This window comes from Mustelus asterias (assembly GCF_964213995.1).
Source record: "Mustelus asterias chromosome 26 unlocalized genomic scaffold, sMusAst1.hap1.1 SUPER_26_unloc_29, whole genome shotgun sequence".
Taxonomy (NCBI): Eukaryota; Metazoa; Chordata; class Chondrichthyes; order Carcharhiniformes; family Triakidae; genus Mustelus; species Mustelus asterias.
In genome coordinates this window covers 618,925-640,004 of record NW_027590097.1, presented here as the reverse complement: position 1 = coordinate 640,004, position 21,080 = coordinate 618,925, and the positions used below count along the sequence as shown (strand labels likewise).

Genomic DNA, 21,080 nt, shown 5'->3' with positions numbered 1-21,080 from the left:
TCACCCAATTGCAGGAACTTTCAGGGTGGGTGGCCGCCCGCACGAGCAAATTCAAATTCTGGCCCAGGGATAGATTGGTGGCACGGTGGTTAGTAGTGCTGCCTCACAGCGCCAGGGGCCTAGGTTCGAATCCCGGCTTGGGTAACTGCCTGTGTGGAGTTTGCACGTTCTTTCCGTGTCTGTGCGGGTTTCCTCTGGGTGGTGCTGTTTCCTCCCACAGTCCAAAGATGTGCAGCTTGGCTGATTGGCCGTGCTAAATTGATTCTAGTGTCAAGGAGGATTAACAGGGTAAATGTGTGAGGTTACAGGACTAAGGCCTGGGTGGGATTGTGGTTGGTGCAGACCCGATGGGCCGAATGGCCTCATTCTGTACCGATTGTAGATCTGTATGATTCTAGATCTGTAGAACTTACCTAGATAGTGACACAGGAAATGTTCGTCAGTGTAAAACCTAAATAAATCCATAGTCCGAGTCCCTAACCAGCCCAAATCTGCCTGACTAGCACCCCTCCCCCGCGCCCCACGGCTACCCCTAATCCACTTCAACTACCTCCTCCAACCCTACTTACTTCTGATACCCTGCAACTACCACCATGACCAAATAAAACCACACCACCAGTCCACCCTTTATCCACCTCAACTAGCCGTCCACTAACCAACGACCTAACTGCACTTTCTATCTGACTGCAACCACGCCTATGTTGATGATCCAATTCCTTGATGTTCTAATATGACCCATAACCCCACACTTAAATACCCAACCAGCCTCCTACCAATGAAAATCACCCCGTCAACATCCCCCAACACAACCACCCGAATACAAGTGAATAGTCTCCTGACCAGGGACTATCTGCACACTGCCCTCACTTTCACCCAACTGACCATCCAAGATTTTGCAACTACCACACTGGCCATCTCGTCATCCGTCAACTTACCATTCACCCACTTACCTTCCTCACCCACCCTATCAACAAACCGCTTCCTTCAACCATCAAATAACATTCATTAATCTGACCATATTGCAGCCACTGCTGTAAATAGGATCAATGCTTTTTCTTCTCCGCCTCTACTCTGCTCTGATGGAGCTCCCCGGGGTCAGTGTGCTGTAAATAGGGTGTATTCTCTCTCTTCCCCGACTCTACTCTGCTCTGATGGAGCTCCCTGGCGTCACTGTTGTGTAAATAGGGAGTGTGCTCTCTCTTCCCCGACTCTACTCTGCTCTGATGAAGCTCCCGGGGTCACTGTGCTGTAAATAGGGTGTATTCTCTCTCTTCTCCGACTCTACTCTGCTCTGATGGAGCTCCCCGGGGTCACTGTGCTGTAAATAGGGTGTATTCTCTCTCTTCTCCGACTCTACTCTGCTCTGATGGAGCTCCCTGGCGTCACTGTTGTGTAAATAGGGTGTATTCTCTCTCTTCTCCGACTCTACTCTGCTCTGATGGAGCTCCCCGGGGTCACTGCTGTAAATAGGGTGTATTCTCTCTCGTCTCCGCCTCTACTCTGCTCTGATGGAGCTCCTGGCGTCACTGTTGTGTAAATAGGGAGTGTGCTCTCTCTTCCCCGACTCTACTCTGCTTTGGAGGAGCTACCCGGGGTCACTGTGCTCTAAAGAGGGTGTATTCTCTCTCTTCCCCGACTCTACTCTGCTCCGATGGAGCTCCCCGGGGTTATGTGCTGCAAGTACGGTGTGTGCCCTCTCCTCCCTAACTCTACTCTGCTCCAGTGGATCTACACAGTAAGAAGTTTAACAACACCAGGTTAAAGTCCAACAGGTTTATTTGGTAGCAAAAGCCACAGCAGCTTTCGGAGCTCTAAGCCCCTACTTCAGGTGAGTGGGAATTCTGTTCACAAACAGAGCATATAAAGACACAGACTCAATTTACATAAATAATGGTTGGAATGCGAAAACTTACAACTAATCAAGTCTTTAAGAAACAAAACAATGTGAGTGGAGAGAGCATCAAGACAGGCTAAAAAGATGTGTATTGTCTCCAGACAAGACAGCCAGTGAAACTCTGCAGGTCCACGCAACTGTGGGAGTTACAAATAGTGTGACATGAACCCAATATCCCGGTTGATGCCGTCCTCGTGTGTGCGGAACTTGGCTATCAGTTTCTGCTCAGCGACTCTGCGCTGTCGTGTAAATAGGGTGTACTCTCTCTCTTCTCCGACTCTACTCTGCTCTGATGGAGCTCCCCGGGGTCACTGCTGTAAATAGGGTAGCACAGCGCAGAGTCGCTGAGCAGAAACTGATAGCCAAGTTCCGCACACACGAGGACGGCCTCAACCGGGATATTGGATTCATGTCACACTATTTGTAACTCCCACAGTTGCGTGGACCTGCAGAGTTTCACTGGCTATCTTGTCTGGAGACAATACACATCTCTTTAGCCTGTCTTGATGGTCCCTCCACTCACATTGTTTGGTTTCTTAAAGACTTGATTAGTTGTAAGTATTCGCATTCCAACTATTATTCATGTAAATTGAGTCTGTGTCTTTATAAGCTCTGTTTGTGAACAGAATTCCCACTCACCTGAAGAAGGGGCTTAGAGCTCCGAAAGCTTGTGTGGCTTTTGCTACCAAATAAACCTGTTGGGCTTTAACCTGGTGTTGTTAAACTTCTTACTGTGTTTACCCCACTTCAACGCCGGCATCTCCACACCAATGGATCTACTCAGGGTCATTGTGCTGTAAATATGGTGTCTACTCTCTTTTCTCCCACCTGATTTGATTTGACTCTGCTCTAATGGAGTTCCCCAGCGTCTCTGTGCAGGAGACCTTGAGTGGGAAATGGAGCAGTTTCAGATTGGGAGAATGTTCATGCACAGCGGCAATCTGCTTTGAAAGTTCAGGTCGATTTACATTTTAAAATCCAATTTAAATTTTAATGATTATTTTAAATAACATAAACTCACCCAATCAGTTGTAGACTCCTGCAATTCTGTATGAGGCGGCAGAGTGGAGGGACAGATTGGTCTGTGAATGAGTTTGATCCCAGGTTCAGAATCTTCAGTGACTCATTTATGCTGAGAGCGGAGGCGAGATCCTCAGTGCAAGAATCTGTGAGAGCGTTTCTATACAGACTGGGGATCAGAGAGAGAGAAACATAACATGAATCAGAGTAAATCACAAGTCATTTAAATAATACTGTTAATAACAATAATAATGAATATTGTGACACATTTGAAAAGCACAATTTGCATTTCTATAGAATGAGGAAATACTCTTAATGTTGAAAATGAAACATCAGTAGAATTAACTGGAAATGCTCAGCAGGTAAATACTGGTGAAGAAAGAAACAGGTTGAAAGTTTGAGCGTTCATTGGAATTGGGAAATGACAGTGAATTGAGGGGTTTGAAGTGACAACGGTGGGTGGCTGTGGCAGAAATGAAGAAAGGACAACATGGAATTACAGGAGTGATTTAGTGACAAAAAAGTGATGATGGGACAAGACCAAATCACAAGGTTCCCATTTCCTTAGTCGGAGTGGCTCGGGAGGGACATGGGATGGTCAGTGGTTTGGGAATGCAGTTTGTGGTGAGGTTGAAGATAATGGCTGTGATTTTACCAGAAGCTCTGAAATCCCAACATGGGGAGTGTGTCCGTGTGGGCAGGATAGGCAGAGCTATGAAGGTGATACTGTCACAGGTGGACAAGTAACAGTTGGCAGGCAGAGGAGCTGTCCACTCAGGCAGCGTGGGCAGGTGGCAGTCCCGGTTCAGACAATGGCAGCACCACCTCCAAGACAGCCAGCAGGAGTTTCAGCTCTGGAGGGGGCAAGGATGGAGCTCTGCTAACTGAATGAAGGGCGTAAATGACAGAATGCAGATCAAACGTTGCCCCTCAATTAATATTGCCTCGCTGGAGGGTCTCCTGCCAGCTGCTCGGGCTCGAATGGAGGTCCTGTTCCCTCAAGATGGGAGGAGATTATCCCATCGACACAGCCTGGCTGGAAGGAAATTGCTGAGGAGGTGCACATGTGTGAGAAAAGTGGTTGCAGTGCGGAAAAAGGATCAATGTCCTGATGTATTCTGACAAGGTGAATACCCTGCTGAGTACAATAACGAGTATTAAATATCGATGAGTATTTCAATTTAATCGTCATAAGTCACATTTTGGTTCTATCGGGGGAGGTGGTGGCATAATGGTATGTTACTGGACTGGTGCCCCATAGTAATGCTCTGGAGTCACAGATTCAACCCTGCCACTGTTAAAGGTGAAATGTGAATTCAATACAACATTTGATTTAACACTCTAATGATCACGAAGCCGTTGTCGATAGTCGTTCAACACCATTTGGTTCACTGAAGGCCTTTCCTTACCTGGTCTGGCCCACATGTGACTCCAGATCCACAACCGCGAGGTTGACTATTAAATGTCCGGTCAGCGGCAATTAGGGATGAGCAACAAATGCTGGCCCAGCCAGCGACGGCCACACCACATTAACAAACAAGAAAGCACCATCCAACTTATTGTATTCAAAATCCATTGCGTAACTGAGATTCAGGAAAAACGCTCCGGAGGCCTCATTGAGGGGCTTCGAGGGTCACATTCATCCCTTCGTAAACACGCTGGACAACCATGGGCTTGTACACGTGTTAGACGTGTGCGTAACAATTGAAATTTGTGTTTGGAAAGAAAGCAAAGAACACAAGCGAACGAGCCAAGAAGACTGGAGACGTCCAGATTTTGCCATCCTTACACCAAAGGATGATGAGTTGTTGGATCAGGAAAGCTTGGGGGCACAGCGGACAATCGCTGCTGGTGAGATGGTTGTGGAGCTGAGAGTGAATGGCCTAATGAATGGGTACAGGTAGCCTCTTGTGAGGAGAAGTAATAGTTTTTGTGTGTCCAGCACTGGTCACAAAGAGCAGTCTGAAGGATGCTTTGTAATAATAACAGAATAACTAGGAGTAGCAATAGGCCATTCAGCCCCTCGTTTCAGATCCATCATTTGATCGCTTATTGGCTGATCTTACTGTGGTTCACACTTCGTTTCCTAATTGTCCCCTATAAACTTTGATACCCTTGTCAATCCGAAATCTATCTTAACTCAGTCTTGAACATATTCAGTGACCCTGCAAAAACACTTTGAAAATGAAAAAAAAAACATGCATAAGTTCCCCCTTATCCATTATGCTGGTTACATCCCTCCGAACATCCAACAGCTTTCATAACGTCATGTTAACCCTGACTGATCCTGCAATTGTTTCCTAAGTGTTCTGGTATGACATCTTTCATTTCAGAAGTATAGGATTTGCCCTGCTATTGCTATCAGTCGAACCGGTTTGTACTTTCCATTTTTCTCTGAACATCCATTTTTAAATTGCAGAGTTACATTGTCACTTTCTAATCTACAGGAATATTTCCAGAATCTATAGAAGTTTGGACGATGACCATCAATGCATGTAGTATCTCTACAAACACCTCTTTCAACTCTCTGGAATGAAGATAATCAGGCATTAAGTCCCATTAATTTCCCGAGTGCAATTTTTCCACTAATATTAACATCTGCCCTTGACTCATTCACACCAGTCCCTTGAAGCTCCATTATTTCTGGGACTTTTAAAACATTTTCCACGGTGAAAGCAGACACAAAAGGGCTGAACTTTACAATAAAAAATCCAAGTCCAGGACGGGCATGAAAGTGGGAGCGGATCAGATCCGTTTTCTGTGTGAGTTCAAATCTGCCATCATATGCACTCAGTGCATGAATAAACAGTAGCAGTTTCTCACCTGTAGATGGAGGTGGACAGGGCTTATGTCACCTGAACGTTGGCTGAGAGCAGGGAAGGCCGTCATTGTGCATGCGCAGGTCTCAAGCATCACAAATCTGTCACTCAGTCGATGCTGCTCTCAGCCAGCCTGAATGGCTGAAACACCGCCCCGCCCCCCCCCCCCCCCCGCCGTTCCCCACCTACTGCGATGGCACGCGACCAATCCTGACCCCACGACCCACCGGGAACAGTACCCTTTCACTTCTCTCCCCCCATGATCGGCCACCCATCTTAACCCTCCCTCACCCCTTAATTGGGTGCCTGACTCCCCCCAACACGAACGCTGGTCCAAGCCCCACCCATGGCCACTCCTGATTGACACCCTCTCTCTACCACCAATCCCAATGCAGAATACACAGCGGTTCCGCCCTCCCTCCATCTCACAGATCCCAATGCAGAGTGCACAGCGTGTCCCCACGCCCCACCCAATGACTGATGGCACCCAACCTCGCCGGTCTGCCCCTGCCCCCTTGAAACAGACTGGCGCCTGGTGGACATTGCAAGGTTGTCAGGTTGGTGGTGCCAAGCTGGTACGTCCAAAATGGCACCCCCCCCCCTCCGCGCCCCTTGTCCTCGGCGGCCCCAGGGGACTCAATGGTTTCCACTTCTACCGGCGTGGGCATCACGCTGGTCACCATTGGTGGGGACTAGCTTTGTTTCTCACCGGAGACAAACTCTCGTCTGAGGGTCACAGAGGAAAATGACCCCGGATATTTTCTTCCTAGACTCATTAATTCAAGGAAAATGAGGTTTAAATGTTATTTTTTAAAAAATCAACCCTGTTCCAGAAATGGCTGATCACGCTGGATATCTGGTACTGATAAGATCGCGAGAGGCGCAAAATCGGGCGTGAACCTTACTTTTCTGCCCTGTCAGCATCTTACCGGCTCGGCCCATGCATCGGCCGGTGCGGCACAACGGTGAAATCGCCCCCCAAAGTAAGTACTTGAGTCTCTGCTATTACTTTATTCGTTTTATACATTTTACTGACTTCGTTTGTGTTGGATCCACATTTGTTTGCGCGAATCTTTTGATATTTATGTTTGTATAAAATCTTTCAGAGTTTGTTTTTAATGTTTCTCACTAGTTTACTCTCATATTCTATTTTTCCTTCCTTGAACTTTCTCTTGCTCCACCCTTGCAGAATTCTCAGCCTTATGATTTTAGCATATCTTCTTTTCATCTAACACAATCCTTGATTTTATTCATCACCATTGGTGGGAACACTTCTGTTGATTTTCATCACATTAAATCAATGTATTTTTGTTGAAAACGCTACACCTTTTACGTACCTCAATGGGAATTCGGATCAATGTGAACTTAGGATATTTTTTTTCGACACAGACACTTTAATTGGCTAAGCTGTCGCAATGCTAACGTGCTATTTGTGCTCCGGATCACTTGCTGAACTGCTTAACAACTTTTAGTCATTGACGTGGCAGGACACCCAGATCCCTTTGTATCAGAGAGTTGCCATCTCTCTCCATTCAATTGTCTAATGCTATTCTATTCTTCCTGACAAAGTGGACAAGCTCCACCTTCTCACATTAAAGTCCTTCAGCTAATATTTTTTCACATTAACTTAAATAATCCACAAAGGGATTTCGTCAAGTTATAGCCTCTTGATTCTTTACTTTCCTACCGTTGTATTATCAGTAAATCTTGCTGCACAAATTCGGCCATTTCTTCCAATTCATTGTACAGATAGTAAATATTTGAGGCCCCAGCACTCTCCCCTGCGGTACTCCATTAGCACCAGCTTTGCCAAAATGAAAATCATCCATTTTACACAATACTCTGCTTGTTGCTAGTTTATGGGGAAAATGGTGATATACTGTCAATGTCACTGGACTAGTAATCCAGAGCTTGCGGGTAACGCTCTGAGGATCCGGGTTTGAATGCCATCATGGCAGATGGCGAAATTTGAATTCAATGAAAATCACGAGTTAAAAAGTCGAATTTTCGTCATAAAAAACCTTGATATACTAATGTCCTTTAGGGAAGGCAATCTGCATCATGATTCACAAATATTAGGACTCCTAAAATTCGCTCTATAATGGTCAAACAAACCATTCTGTTCAATTAAACTGGTCCAGCCAATCCACATCACAGTCCAACCACATCCACTGAATAAAATTAAACAATTCTCTATCAATCATGTACAGTAACCATTGATGTGCCACCTTACTGAATACCATGCATTAATCTAAGAAAAGCACACCTACAGGTTCTCCTTGTTTGTTATTTCCTCAAATATATCAAATAGTTCAGTCAAACATGATTTCAATTTCACGTGTTGACTGTGCATGATTGAATTATCATTTTCTACACTCTGTTCTCAAACATCCCCTTTGAGAGGCGATGGGCTCAGAAAACTATATTTTTTCCTGCTCTCTGTCTCCTTTCTTCCTTGAATAGAGGTGTTTGATTTTTGATTTTCCAAACCACTGGGACCTTGCCAGAATCTAGGGAATTTTGGAAGATCATAACGAATGCATCTACTATCTCTGCAGCCACTTGTGTTAAGACCCTAGTGATAAACTTGTCAAGTTTCAGTTCTAATTGTATTCTGAATAGGTTTTTCCAGCCGAATGGTTGTGTTTTACGTTTTTACTCCCCATTTACCTCCTGTTTTTCAAATATTCTTGCGATGTTTTCTTTGTATACTACAGTGAATGCAGGCCCAACATTCCTGTTAACTCTTCTCATAATTATTTGTTTCCCATTATTAGAAACATAGAAAAGAGGACGATTAGAATATTTGAACCTTTGAGCCTGCCCCACTTGTCAATATGATCAAGAGGATCATATTCACAAGTGGGGCAAGAGGATCAATATGATCATGGTCAATATTAGACTCTTTAAACTAGATTTTTATTGAATCAAATTTCACCACTGGCCATGGTGGGATTTGAACCAACGTATCCGGAGCATTATCCCACGTCTCTGAATTACCAGTCCGCGGACAATGATACTATAGCACGGGCATTTCATTTCCCAGAGGTCAGAGAGAGAAATAACAGGAACCAGAGTAAATGCAGTTTTCCTTATTAATAACTGACACCAACAGTAATGACATCGCTTATTTATACGAATACAAAATATATTCAGTTATTCTAAGTAGAATCTTAAACAGTATGATACTTACTCCAGTTTCTGTATTTTACATTCCAGTTTCTTCAGAGCCATAGACAGTCGGTTCACTCCTAAATTTCCCAGTTTATTATCACCCAGATTCAGATCTATCAGTGACTGGTTTGTCGTGAGAGCAGAGGCAAGGTCGTTGGCACAAGAATCTGTGAGACTGTTGCTATGGAGACTGGAAATCAGAGAGTTAATAGTAACGGGATCAGTGAACTTCCAGCTTCGTTAAGAATACCATTATTAAAAATAGTGATGTACATTACATCGTGAGACATTCGGGAAACAGACTTCACTTAATAGAGGACAAAATACTATTGATGCTGAAATTCTGAAATATAAGAGCATATGCTGGGAACTCTCAGCATGTCATGCAGTATCTGTGAAGTGAGGAACAGAGTTAGTTTCAGTTCAATTAGCTTTCATTGGAGTTCAATTAGCTTTCCTTAGTGCTTGGAAATAGCAGGGAATTATGTTGTTTTAAGTCACAGGGAACTGGGGATGGATGACGAGGAAAGATCAAAATGGAAGCGCAGGAGTAATTAAATGTCAAAAACGATGTTTTTCTTTATTCATTTGTGGGTTTCCTCCAGGTGGTCCGGTTTCCTCCCACAGTTCAAAGATGTGTGGGTTAGGTTGATTGACCATGCTAAATTGACCCTAATATCCGGGGGATTAGCAGAGTAAGCATGCGGAACTACGGGAATAGGGCCTGGGTGGGATAGTGGTCAGTACAGACTCGATGGGCCGAATGACCTCCTTCTGTACTCTAGGGATTCTATGATTCTATGGCATGGGCATCACTGGCTGGCCAGTATTAATTGCACATCTCCAGTTGCCCTTTTAAGACAGTTGAGCGTCAATAAAATTGTTGTAGCTCTGGAGTCACATGTAGGCCAGACCAGGTGAGGGTGAGAGATTTCCTTCCCTAAAGGACATTGATGAAATAGAAAAGTACAGGATCCCCATGTCCTTACCCTGAGTCACTCGGGAGGGAGATTGGATAAGCGGTGGCCCCGGAGTGATGCGATGCGGTTGAACATGATGTTTGAAAAACGTTTTTCACGCTGCCAGTGGTTGGGGTCTGGAATGCACAGCCCGGAACTGTGGTGGAGGCAGATTGAATCGGGGGAATTAGATAAATATTTCAATAGAAGCAATGTTTAAGGAAACGAAGAAAAGGCAGGATAAGGATACAATTCATCATGTTCGTTTAGAGAACTGGTGCAGACAAGATGGGCCAAATGACGTCCTTTGGCACCGTAACAATTTCATGACGGTAAAAGCTTGAGATTCACCGATATTTCAGGGACACAACATAGCAAGCGTGGTAGAATGGGTGGCGGTGGATCTCTATAGACCCCCATAGCAGATATGTGGATCAAACCCTCGATATTAGCGTCATTCTTCATCACACTCCAGACACCGAAATGACTGAACTAGCCAACTCCACACTTTAACCAGAACCGGTACTTTAGTATCTGAGAGGCGAGGATGCCATTCTCTCCAGCAGCACAAGCAGAATCATAGAATTGTTGCGGAGCAGAAGGAGGACATTCAGCCAATGGTGTCTGCACAGAATCTATGAATGAGCAGTTCACTAAGTGTCATTCCCCCACCTTCCCTTCGTAACCCTGCACATTCTTGCTTTTTTCAGGCAACAATCCAATTCCCTTTGGTAGGCTTCAGTTGAACGTGTTTCCACCACACTCACAGTCAGAGCATTCCAGATCTTAATCATTCACTGCAGGGCAAGTCCCGTTTCAGGCAATACTGACAACATATTTAAGGGCAGCCAGCAGCGCTTTCAACGGCAGCAGCTCTAGAGGGATCAGTGAGGGAGCCCTGGTAACCCAACAAAGGACTGACATGGCAGGAGACGATAAAACTTCAATTCAAAGATACATCCATGGGAAGTCCTCCTCAAGGCTGCACGGGTTCAGAGTGAGGTCCAGTTCCCTCAGGAGATGATCTGCCATGTCAACCCAAGCAGGCCTGGGTGGAGATTGTCAAGACCTGAGCAGATAGAGGTATGTGTTTGCAGTGAGGCAGAAACATCAATAACCTTGTGGTGATGTGGCTCCTTTGAGGAGCGATCTTTTCAAGGTCACGATCGGGTCGGTCCCGAAGGAGTGGCTGGACGGGAAGCTGAGCCAATCGGGAGCAAAGGCACGCGTCCTGGGATGGGGAGGAGCCTCAGTCGAAGCCAGGGAGGAGGAGAGTGTAGTCGTGTATTGCGGTTACGTCAGGCCCTATGTAAAAAATATTATTTCTAACCAGTAATTACTTGACGCCACAATGATGTCACCTCCGATATTACTACACTAGCGATGAGGTAAAATATTCTTATTCATCAGGAGGTTGCAGTGCGCAGCTAGAGTGGGAGGAGAGTGAGGGTCGAAGCTAAGAAGAGACATTTACAATGCCTTTCATCGGAACGATTGAGCCATTTTCCATCATTGGAAAACTGGGGACAGCATATCAAAAGGGTGCATTATTCCTTTGCCGCTTATGAGATCGTTGTGGAGGAAAAGCAAAAGGTGATACTGCTCACAGTTTGTGTCCAACACATTTCAGGTTAGTGAGGTATCCAACATCGCCTGATATTAGTCATAAGTCTTTTGACGAGATCGTCGAAATGGTGAAAGATTATTTTAACCCTCGACTTCCTGTTGAGGCAGCAATTGCATTTTGCATTCCAGCAGCCAACGGAGACTCTCTCCAGTCTGATTGATAGATTGAGAGGGTTGGCAGAGTACTGCGGAGTCTGCACCTTCTCCCCGTGTCTGCGTGTGTTTCCTCCGGGTTCCTCCCATAGTCTAAGATGTGCTGGTTAGGTGTACTGGCCATGCTAAATTCTCCCTCAGTGTATCCGAACATGCACCGGAGTGTGATGACTGGGGGATTTTCACAGTAACTTCATTGCAGCGTTAATGTATGCCTACTAGTGATACTAATCAATAAACATTAGCCTTAAACTTTAAAATTTGATGACCAAATGCTAAACTAGCAGCGGGCTTTAAGTACACAAATTTCGATTTCAGTCGCGCCAACTAGCAGCTCGAGTTGGATGAAGATTCCCAGCAATTAGTTCCTATCAGCGCCCACAAAGAGATAAACAGTACACATGTTTACCCTTTGGAGTCTCATCAGCCAGTACTATTTTCCATCGTAAAAAGAAACAATTATTGCTGGGAATTCCTCAAGTAGTGGTGTTCCGGGATGATGTCCTAATTACGGGAGCACGCCCTGCAGAGTACAGGGCAAACTTAGAGGCAGTTCTCAATGGTCCGTTTGAAATGAGAGAAAATGTATTCTCCAGGCAGATGAAATTACAGATCTCGATTTCAGGATAGACACCAAATGTCTGTATCCTTTGGAGGATATCGTTGAACCCTTAAGAATGTAACCATGGCTTAAAAATATATCGGAGTTAAAATCCTTCATAGGAATGGTGAATTATTACGACAGATTCTTAGAAAACGTGTATAGAAGTTCAGCACCACTTCAGCTTTCGAGGAAGCAACAGTGCTGGAAATGGGAAGAAGCAGAAAAAGAGGCATTTTCAAAATTAAACAAAGCCTTACAGTGTCATCGACACATTTTTATCCAACCAAACCATTAGTATTTAGCTGTGATGCATCACAATCCGACGTGGGAGCAGTCTTATCCCACACGATGTCAGGTGTAACAGAGAGCCAAATCCCATTTTTGCCACGAACGTTATCAACTGAAAAATGTGTACGTAGATTGACAAAGAAGCATGGCGGTAATTCATGCAGTGAAGGAAATTCATCTATATATATTTGGTAGCCATTTCCACATAGCATCAGATCACAAATAATTGACGGGTTTATACCAAAAAGATAAACCAGTGCCAACAATTCCGTCTGTGAGGCTGCAGAGATGGGGCATATTGCTATCTGCGTACAGCTAGTCTTTCCAGCATAGGCCCGGGACGTAAATACCGAATAGGGACATGCTCGGCCACCTCCCTATGCCACAGGCTGTGCCGTCAACATCTGTACCACAAGCAATACTGTCAGTGCTGCGCCGAATAGAAACCTTACCGGTCTCAACTACTCATATAAATATTTGGACCAAAAGGGGCCCGGTGTTATCAAAAGTAAAGAGGATTGTGTCACAAGGATGACGCTCCGATAAGTCAGAGCAAATCAGACCATACCTGTAGCAGAGGATGGCGAAAACAAGTCAGGTTTGGCGTGTTTTTGTTTTGGGCAGGCTCGTGTTATAGTGCCACCACAAGGGCGACAGCTATTATTACACGAATTGCATGACACAAGCACTGGACAAAGTAGGATGAAATCACTCGCTTGAAGCTATAATTTGTGGCCAGGCATCGATAAATCGAAAGAATAGCCAGCCAGTGCATGAGGTGTGAAGACCAGGAGTCATTGCCACCACTAACAAATATACATACATGGGAGTGGTTGGGACAGTCGTCGTCAAGACTGCATGCGGCGGCACGGTAGCACAGGGGTTAGCACTGCTGCTTCACAGCTCCAGGGTCCCGGGTTCGATTCCCGGCTCGGGTCACTGTCTGTGTGGAGTTTGCACATTCTCCTCGTGTTTGCGTGGGTTTCCTCCGGGTGCTCCGGTTTCCTCCCACAGTCCAAAGATGTGCGGGCTAGGTTGATTGGCCAGGTTAAAATTGCCCCTGAGATGCGTAGGTTAGAGGGATTAGCGGGTAAAATATGTGGGGGTAGGGCCTGGGTGGGATTGTGGTCGGTGCAGACTCGATGGGCCGAATGGCCTCCTTCTGCACTGTAGGGTTTCTATGATTTCTATGAATTCACAGGACAGTTCATGGGGCTTATTTCATTGTGGTTGATGCTCATTCTGAAAAACTGGATCAGACTTCTTGCCGAAGTACATGGTCGCCACATAAAAAAGCATATGGATCATCTGAGGAAGAGAGTGGCAGGGATACGGGAACCCAGCAGGTGTGTCCTGTGGTGGACTTGCGTTTGCCAGTTGCTGATACAGCGATTAGTGTTTTTAATGTAGAGCCGAGGCAACCAACAGTTTCCAAAGCAGACGCGGCAGCCGCTACTGAGGATGGTAACTGGTCCCACAACACCAGGTTAAAGTCCAACAGGTTGTGGAGATGCTGGCGTTGGACTGGTACAGGCTGCTGGTGGGCACATCATGGCTACTGAGGAGGTTGTCCATCCCGGATTGATGCATTTGCATTGTGCGTCTCCACCCAGATTCTTTACTGACCAAAGGACCCAGTACCGAGTTGCGACAAATCTCCAGAGTCTGGAAGTCTCCAGATCAAGTCACTTTGTGATGAGTTTTCTCTGGGATGTTTCTGGTGTAATCTTGTGTCATGCAAGCCTATGTTTCATGATGCAACTTCTGGTCCATTCACAGGCGGTCTCAGGAGTTTGTGGTTTTGGTGGGAGGGTGGTGCGAGGGAAGGTGCGTGGCTCCTTTAAGGGGGCGATATTTTGAGTATTGGGCTTGATACTATGGAGAGGCCAGGCGGGAAGCTGAGCCAAATGGGAGCATGGTGGCACGTTCTGGGACGGGGAGAAACCTCCGTTGGAGCCAGGGAGTAGAAGAGAGTAATTATGTTAGACACTTAGCTTATATATTTATGCCTATTAATGTTAACAAATCATTCATTGTGAAGAACACAAATTCCCTTTACTTCAATATATACCTGATGACTTTATTATATAACTGATCTGTTCTGACAAGATGAGTGAAGCAGCTTATAGAATTTAATGTGAGGCATTTGTGGTCAGATCTGAATGGAAGTGAAATTGGTAGGAAGGTTAACCCCAACCAGACTCTGGCAATATCCAGCCATCTGCATGGACTGTCCGAGACAAGTCAGCCTCGCTGTGGAGGGTCTCAATCAGTCAGAGGTACACTGTCAGGATGAAGCGGTCGCGTGCAGGTGGCATCCCTGTTGAGACATGATGGACAGTCAGGCTGCAACCAGCCGAGCCTAGTGTGCGTCTTTAATGGGTGAGTAACAATGGAAAGTTATGCGTGTGTACAAGCGAGCGCACAACGTCAGGGAATGAACTAAATATGGTGGTAGCGTTCAGGTCTTGCCACCCTTGCGTCCATATAAGGCAGCTGAGAGACCTGGAGACAGACTGGGAAATTGCTGACAATAAGAAGGGCTGTGGGGCTGACAGTGAGTGTTCGAATGGATGGACACAGGAGGCCCTCTAGTGAGCACAAAACGTACAGCATGTGTGTCCATCACTGGTCATAAGGAACAGCCTGAAGGACGTGTTGGATTATACATCGTCTCTATTCAGTCTTCTTTCTCTCACAAACCAAGGTCTGTGCGACTGCATGACAGTTGTACCCGTCTGAGCAGGTGAAGAAGTCCTCAGAGGGTACACCCGTCACATTCTTCCCCCAAACTTTCGGCACAAAAATGTGTGGGATTGACATCCCATTGCCTTGGGATCAGAGAGAGAAATCACAGGAGTCAGCGAAAATGCAGTTTTTGGTATATGAGTTCCGATCCCTGGGATGTCATAGATTATTACAGCACAGGGAGAGGCCCTTTGGCCCCATCTCCCAAGAGACTCCCCCAATTGCCCTGACTGCTTGAATACAACCCCCCAGACTACACCCCAACTCGCTGACTCATACTCACACTGTACTGTCTACACCCCTCTGCCTAAATGCACCCTGAACTCTGCAAAACTGCAGTCATGGTTCCTGACGTTAAACTTTCCTGCCCGTGACTGAAGGGCTCTCGAACCCTCTGCGCTACACATTCCTACCTGACCCGATTCAGAAGATGGGGCGAGAAAGATAAGGCCGCATTTGAACGTCAATAGCTGGGTGTGGAGTGACAATCTGACTGATTGTCTCCGCACAGCTCTATCCCTGACACTGACAACAATGATGTGGAGATGCCGGCGTTGGACTGGGGTAAACACAGTAAGACGTCAAACAACACCAGGTTAAATTCCAACCTGTTGGACTTTAACCTGGTGTTGTAAGACTTCTTACAGATAATAATGGACTGTGTTTATTTATTATTCTAATAATAGGGTGTGCAATATACCATTAGGTATCTCATTATTGTTTTAAAAAAATGTCACGGAGTTTGACATTTACCTCAGTTTCTGTATTTTACAGTTTGGATTCCTCAGAGCCGCAGACAGTAGTTTCACTCCTGAATCTCCCAGTGCATTCTCACCCAGGTTCAGATCCCTCAGGGAGTGGCTTGTACTGAGAGCGGAGGAGAGATCCGCAGCACAAGAGTCTGTGAGAGCGTTTTTTTCCAGCCTGCAGAATCAGAGAAAGGAAAAAAATCTGGAATTAGTGTGAACCTCAGCGTTCTTAAGAATAAGATTATTAACAATAATAAAATACAGCGTGAGGCATTCAAGAAACAGTTCAGTTCATACAGCAAGCAAGATACTATTGATGCTGTAAATCTGAAATATATATTTATGTGCTTATGGAAGAGAGCACACACAACATCAGGGAATACACCAAGAGTGGCTGTGTCCAGGCCGTGTTTTCCTTATGTCAATGGAAGATGATGTGGAGATGCCGGCATTGGACTGGGGTAAACACAGAAGAAGTTTAACAACACCAGGTTAAAGTCCAACAGGTTTATTTGGTAGCAAAAGCCACACAAGCTTTCGGAGCTCTAAGCCCCTTCTTCAGGTGAGTGGGAATTCTGTTCACAAAAAGAGCATATAAAGACACAGACTCAATTTACATGAATAATGGTTGGAATGCGAATACTTACAACTAATCAAGTCTTTAAGAAACAAAACAATGTGAGTGGAGAGAGCATCAAGACAGGCTAAAAAGATGTGTATTGTCTCCAGACAGGACAGCCAGTGAAACTCTGCAGGTCTAGGCAACTGTGGGGGTTACAAATAGTGGGACATGAACCCAATATCCCGGTTGAGGCCGTCCTCATGTGTGCGGAACTTGGCTATCAGTTTCTGCTCAGCGACTCTGCGCTGTCGTGTGTCGCGAAGGCCGCCTTGGAGAACGCTTACCCGAATATCAGAGGCCGAATGCCCGTGACCGCTGAAGTGCTCCCCAACAGGAAGAGAACAGTCTTGCCTGGTGATTGTCGAGCGGTGTTCATTCATCCGTTGTCGCAGCGTCTGCATAGTTTCCCCAATGTACCATGCCTCGGGACATCCTTTCTTGCAGCGTATCAGGTAGACAACGTTGGCCGAATTGCAAGAGTATGTGCCGTGTACCTGGTGGATGGTGTTCTCACGTGAGATGATGGCATCTGTGTCGATGATCCGGCACGTCTTGCAGAGGTTGCTGTGGCAGGGTTGTGCGGTGTCATGGTCACTGTTCTCCTGAAGGCTGGATAGTTTGCTGCGGACAATGGTCTGTTTGAGGTTGTGCGGTTGTTTGAAGGCAAGAAGTGGGGGTGTGGGGATGGGTTGTTTGAAGGCAAGAAGTGGGGGTGTGGGGATGATCTCTACTGCCTCCCGAAGATACACAAGGCAATCACACCCGGCCGTCCCATCGTATCGGGCAATGGGACCCTGTGCGAGAACCTCTCCGGCTATGTCGAGGGCATCCTGAAACCCATTGTACAAAGAACCCCGAGCTTTTGTCGCGAGGCGACGGACTTCCTACAGAAACTCGGCACACATGGAGCAGTTGAACCAGGAGCGCTCCTTGCCACAATGGATGTCTCGGCACTCTACACCAGCATCGCCCATGACGATGGCATTGCTGCAACGGCCTCAGTGCTCAGCGCCAACAACTGCCAGTTTCCAGATGCAATTTTACATCTCATCCGCTTCATCCTGGACCACAATATCTTCACCTTCAACAACCAGTTCTTCATTCAGACACACGGAACAGCCATGGGGACCAAATTCGCACCTCAATGTGCCAATATCTTCATGCACAGGTTCGAACAAGACTTCTTCACCGCACAGGACCTTCAACCGATGCTATACACTAGATACATCGATGACATTTTCTTCCTTTGGACTCATGTTGAACAATCACTGAAACAACTCTATGATGACATCAACAAGTTCCATCCCACCATCAGACTCACCATAGACTACTCTCCGGAATCGGTTGCATTCTTGGACACACGCATCTCCATTGAGGACGGTCACCTCAGCACCTCACTGTACCGCAAGTCCACGGATAACCTCACGATGCTCCACTTCTCCAGCTTCCACCCTAAATACGTTAAAGAAGCCATCCCCTACGGACAAGCCCTCCGCATACACAGGATCTGCTCGGATGAGGAGGATCGCAACAGACACCTCCAGACGCTGAAAGATGCCCTCATAAGAACAGGATATGGCGCTCGACTCATTGATCAACAGTTCCTACGCGCCACAGCGAAAAACCGCACTGACCTCCTCAGAAGACAAACACGGGACACAGTGGACAGAGGACCCTTCGTTGTCCAGTACTTCCCCGGAGCGGAGAAGCGACGGCATCTCCTCCGGACCGTTCAACATGTCATTGATGAAGACGAACATCTCGCCAAGGCCATCCCCACACCCCCACTTCTTGCCTTCAAACAACCGCACAACCTCAAACAGACCATTGTCCGCAGCAAACTACCCAGCCTTCAGGAGAACAGTGACCATGACACCACACAACCCTGCCACAGCAACCACTGCAAGATGTGCCGGATCATCTCACGTGAGAACACCATCCACCAGATACACGGTACATACTCTTGCAATTCGGCCAACGTTGTCTACCTGGTACGCTGCAAGAAAGGATGTCCCGAGGCATGGTACATTGGGGAAACTATGCAGGCGCTGCGACAACGGATGAATGAACAGCGCTCGACAATCACCAGGCAAGACTGTTCTCTTCCTGTTGGGGAGCACTTCAGCGGTCACGGGCATTCGGCCTCTGATATTCGGGTAAGCATTCTCCAAGGCGGCCTTCGCGACACACGACAGCGCAGAGTCGCTGAGCAGAAACTGATAGCCAAGTTCCGCACACACGAGGACGGCCTCAACCGGGATATTGGGTTCATGTCACACTATTTGTAACCCCCACAGTTGCCTAGACCTGCAGAGTTTCACTGGCTGTCTTGTCTGGAGACAATACACATCTTTTTAGCCTGTCTTGATGCTCTCTCCACTCACATTGTTTTCTTTCTTAAAGACTTGATTAGTTGTAAGTATTCGCATTCCAACCATTATTCATGTAAATTGAGTTTGTGTCTTTATATGCTCTGTTTGTGAACAGAATTCCCACTCACCTGAAGAAGGGGCTTAGAGCTCCGAAAGCTTGTGTGGCTTTTGCTACCAAATAAACCTGTTGGACTTTAACCTGGTGTTGTTAAACTTCTTACAATGGAAGATGAGTCAGAGATCCATAGTCATAGAGCAATGCAGCACGGAAACAGGCCCTTCGGCCAGACCAGTTCATACCGACCAGGTGCCCTCCCAGCTAGTCCCAATTGTCTGCATTTAGGCCACATCCCTCTAATCCTTTCCCATGCACGTACTTATCCAAGTGCTGTTTAAATGTTGCTATTGAACCTGCCTCAACAACTTGTTCGTGCAGCTCATTCCTTATACGCAGCACGCTCTGCGTGAAGAAGTTGCCCCTCAGTTCCCATTTAATTCTTTCCCCTCTCACCTTAAACCTATGCTCTTTAGTTTTCAATTCTCCTACCCTTTGAAAAAAAGGCTATGCGTTCATCCTATCTCTGCCCATCATGATTTTACACAACTCAATAAGGTCACCCCTCATTCTCTTACGTTTCAAGGAAAAAAGCCCTAACCTTGCCAACCGCTACCTATAACGCAGGACCACTCGTCTTGTCAACGTCCTCGTAAATTTTCTTTCCACTCTTTCCACTTTATCAACTTCTTTCCTGTAATATTGCGACCACTGCAGTACAATGCAGTGCGGCCTCACTAACGACTTATAGAACTGTAACATAATGTCCCAACTCCTCTACTCACTGCCCTGACTGATGAAGGCCAGTATGCTAAACTCCTTCTTCACCATTCTTTACCTGTGACGCCGATTTCAATGAACTATGTCCTTGTACTCCCAGGTCCTTCTGTCCATCAACATTCCTCCCGTTCACGTATAACTCTTACCCTGGATTGACTTTCCAAAATGCAATACCTTACACTTTCTTGTCGTGAAATCCATTTGCCAATCCTCAGCCCGCTTCCCTCGCTGATTAACATCGCCCTGTAATTTTTGATTATGCTTATCGGTATTAACAATACTTTCTAATTGAGTGTCATCTGCAGACGTACAAACCATGCCCTGTATATTCACATCCAAATCATTTACATAAATTACGAATAATAACGGTCCCAACACCGAACCCAGGCACACCACTAGTCATAAGCCTTATGTCCGACAAACAACTTTTGACCATTACCCTGTGCTTCCTACCATCGTGCCAATATTGGACCCAATTTGCTAGCTTCCCCTCACTCCCATGGGACCTAACCTTACAGACTAGCCTGCCATGCGAGACCTTTTGAAAGGCCTTGCTAAAGTCCATATAAACAAAATCTGCTGCCCCACCCTCATCCATCCTCTTGGTTACCTCTTCGGAAAAGTCTACAAGATTTGTCAGAAATGACTTCCTATACACAAAGCCATGCTGACTATCCGGAATCAGACCTTGGCTATCCAAATGTTGATAGGTCTCAGAATTCCCTCCAGTAACTCACCCACCACTGATGTCAGGCTCACCGGCCTGTAATTCCCTGGCTTGTCTTTGCTATCCTTCTTAAACAACGGAACTACATTAACCATCCTGCAGTCTTCCAGAACTTCACGAGTGGAAAGAACAGAGGCAAATACCTCTGCAAGGTCTTCTGAATTTTTTCCCTAACCTGCCACAAAACCTGAGGATGCACTTAATCAGGCTCAGGGGATTTATCCACCTTAATGCGCTTTAAGACTGCAAATGCCTCCTCCTTAATAGTGCTGCAGCTGGGATACGTGGAAACTGGATGGGCAATCGTTGATCATGAGATGGGTTGTAGATCCCAGATAGACTAAGTAGCTGAACACATGGGCACAGCAGAGACACTGACGAATCCAAATTCTGGTGAATGTGTGCTCACCATTGTTCAGATGGAGTTTCAGGTTAGCAACTTTCTGAAGGACATGTTGGAATGTTGATCCCTCTCCAACATTCTTCCGTC

The 21,080-nt window shown here is 46.2% G+C and overlaps 1 protein-coding gene across 6 annotated transcripts in view; it reads right to left on the bottom strand.

Annotated features, from left to right (window-relative positions):
* Positions 1–21,080, bottom strand: part of LOC144482138 (NACHT, LRR and PYD domains-containing protein 3-like) — a 106,361-nt gene that overhangs the window by 2,378 nt on the left and 82,903 nt on the right. For 3 of the 6 annotated variants that reach the window (XM_078201360.1, XM_078201361.1, XM_078201362.1), the window contains 3 exons: positions 16,039–16,209; positions 8,927–9,097; positions 2,916–3,083 (listed from right to left, as the gene is read on the bottom strand). In XM_078201360.1, the coding sequence (XP_078057486.1) occupies positions 2,916–3,083; positions 8,927–9,097; positions 16,039–16,209 (510 nt within the window). Of the gene's footprint in view, positions 1–2,915; positions 3,084–8,926; positions 9,098–9,896; positions 10,024–16,038; positions 16,210–21,080 lie in introns of all 6 variants that reach the window. The other 3 variants (XM_078201363.1, XM_078201364.1, XR_013495871.1) reach the window with 2 other exon arrangements.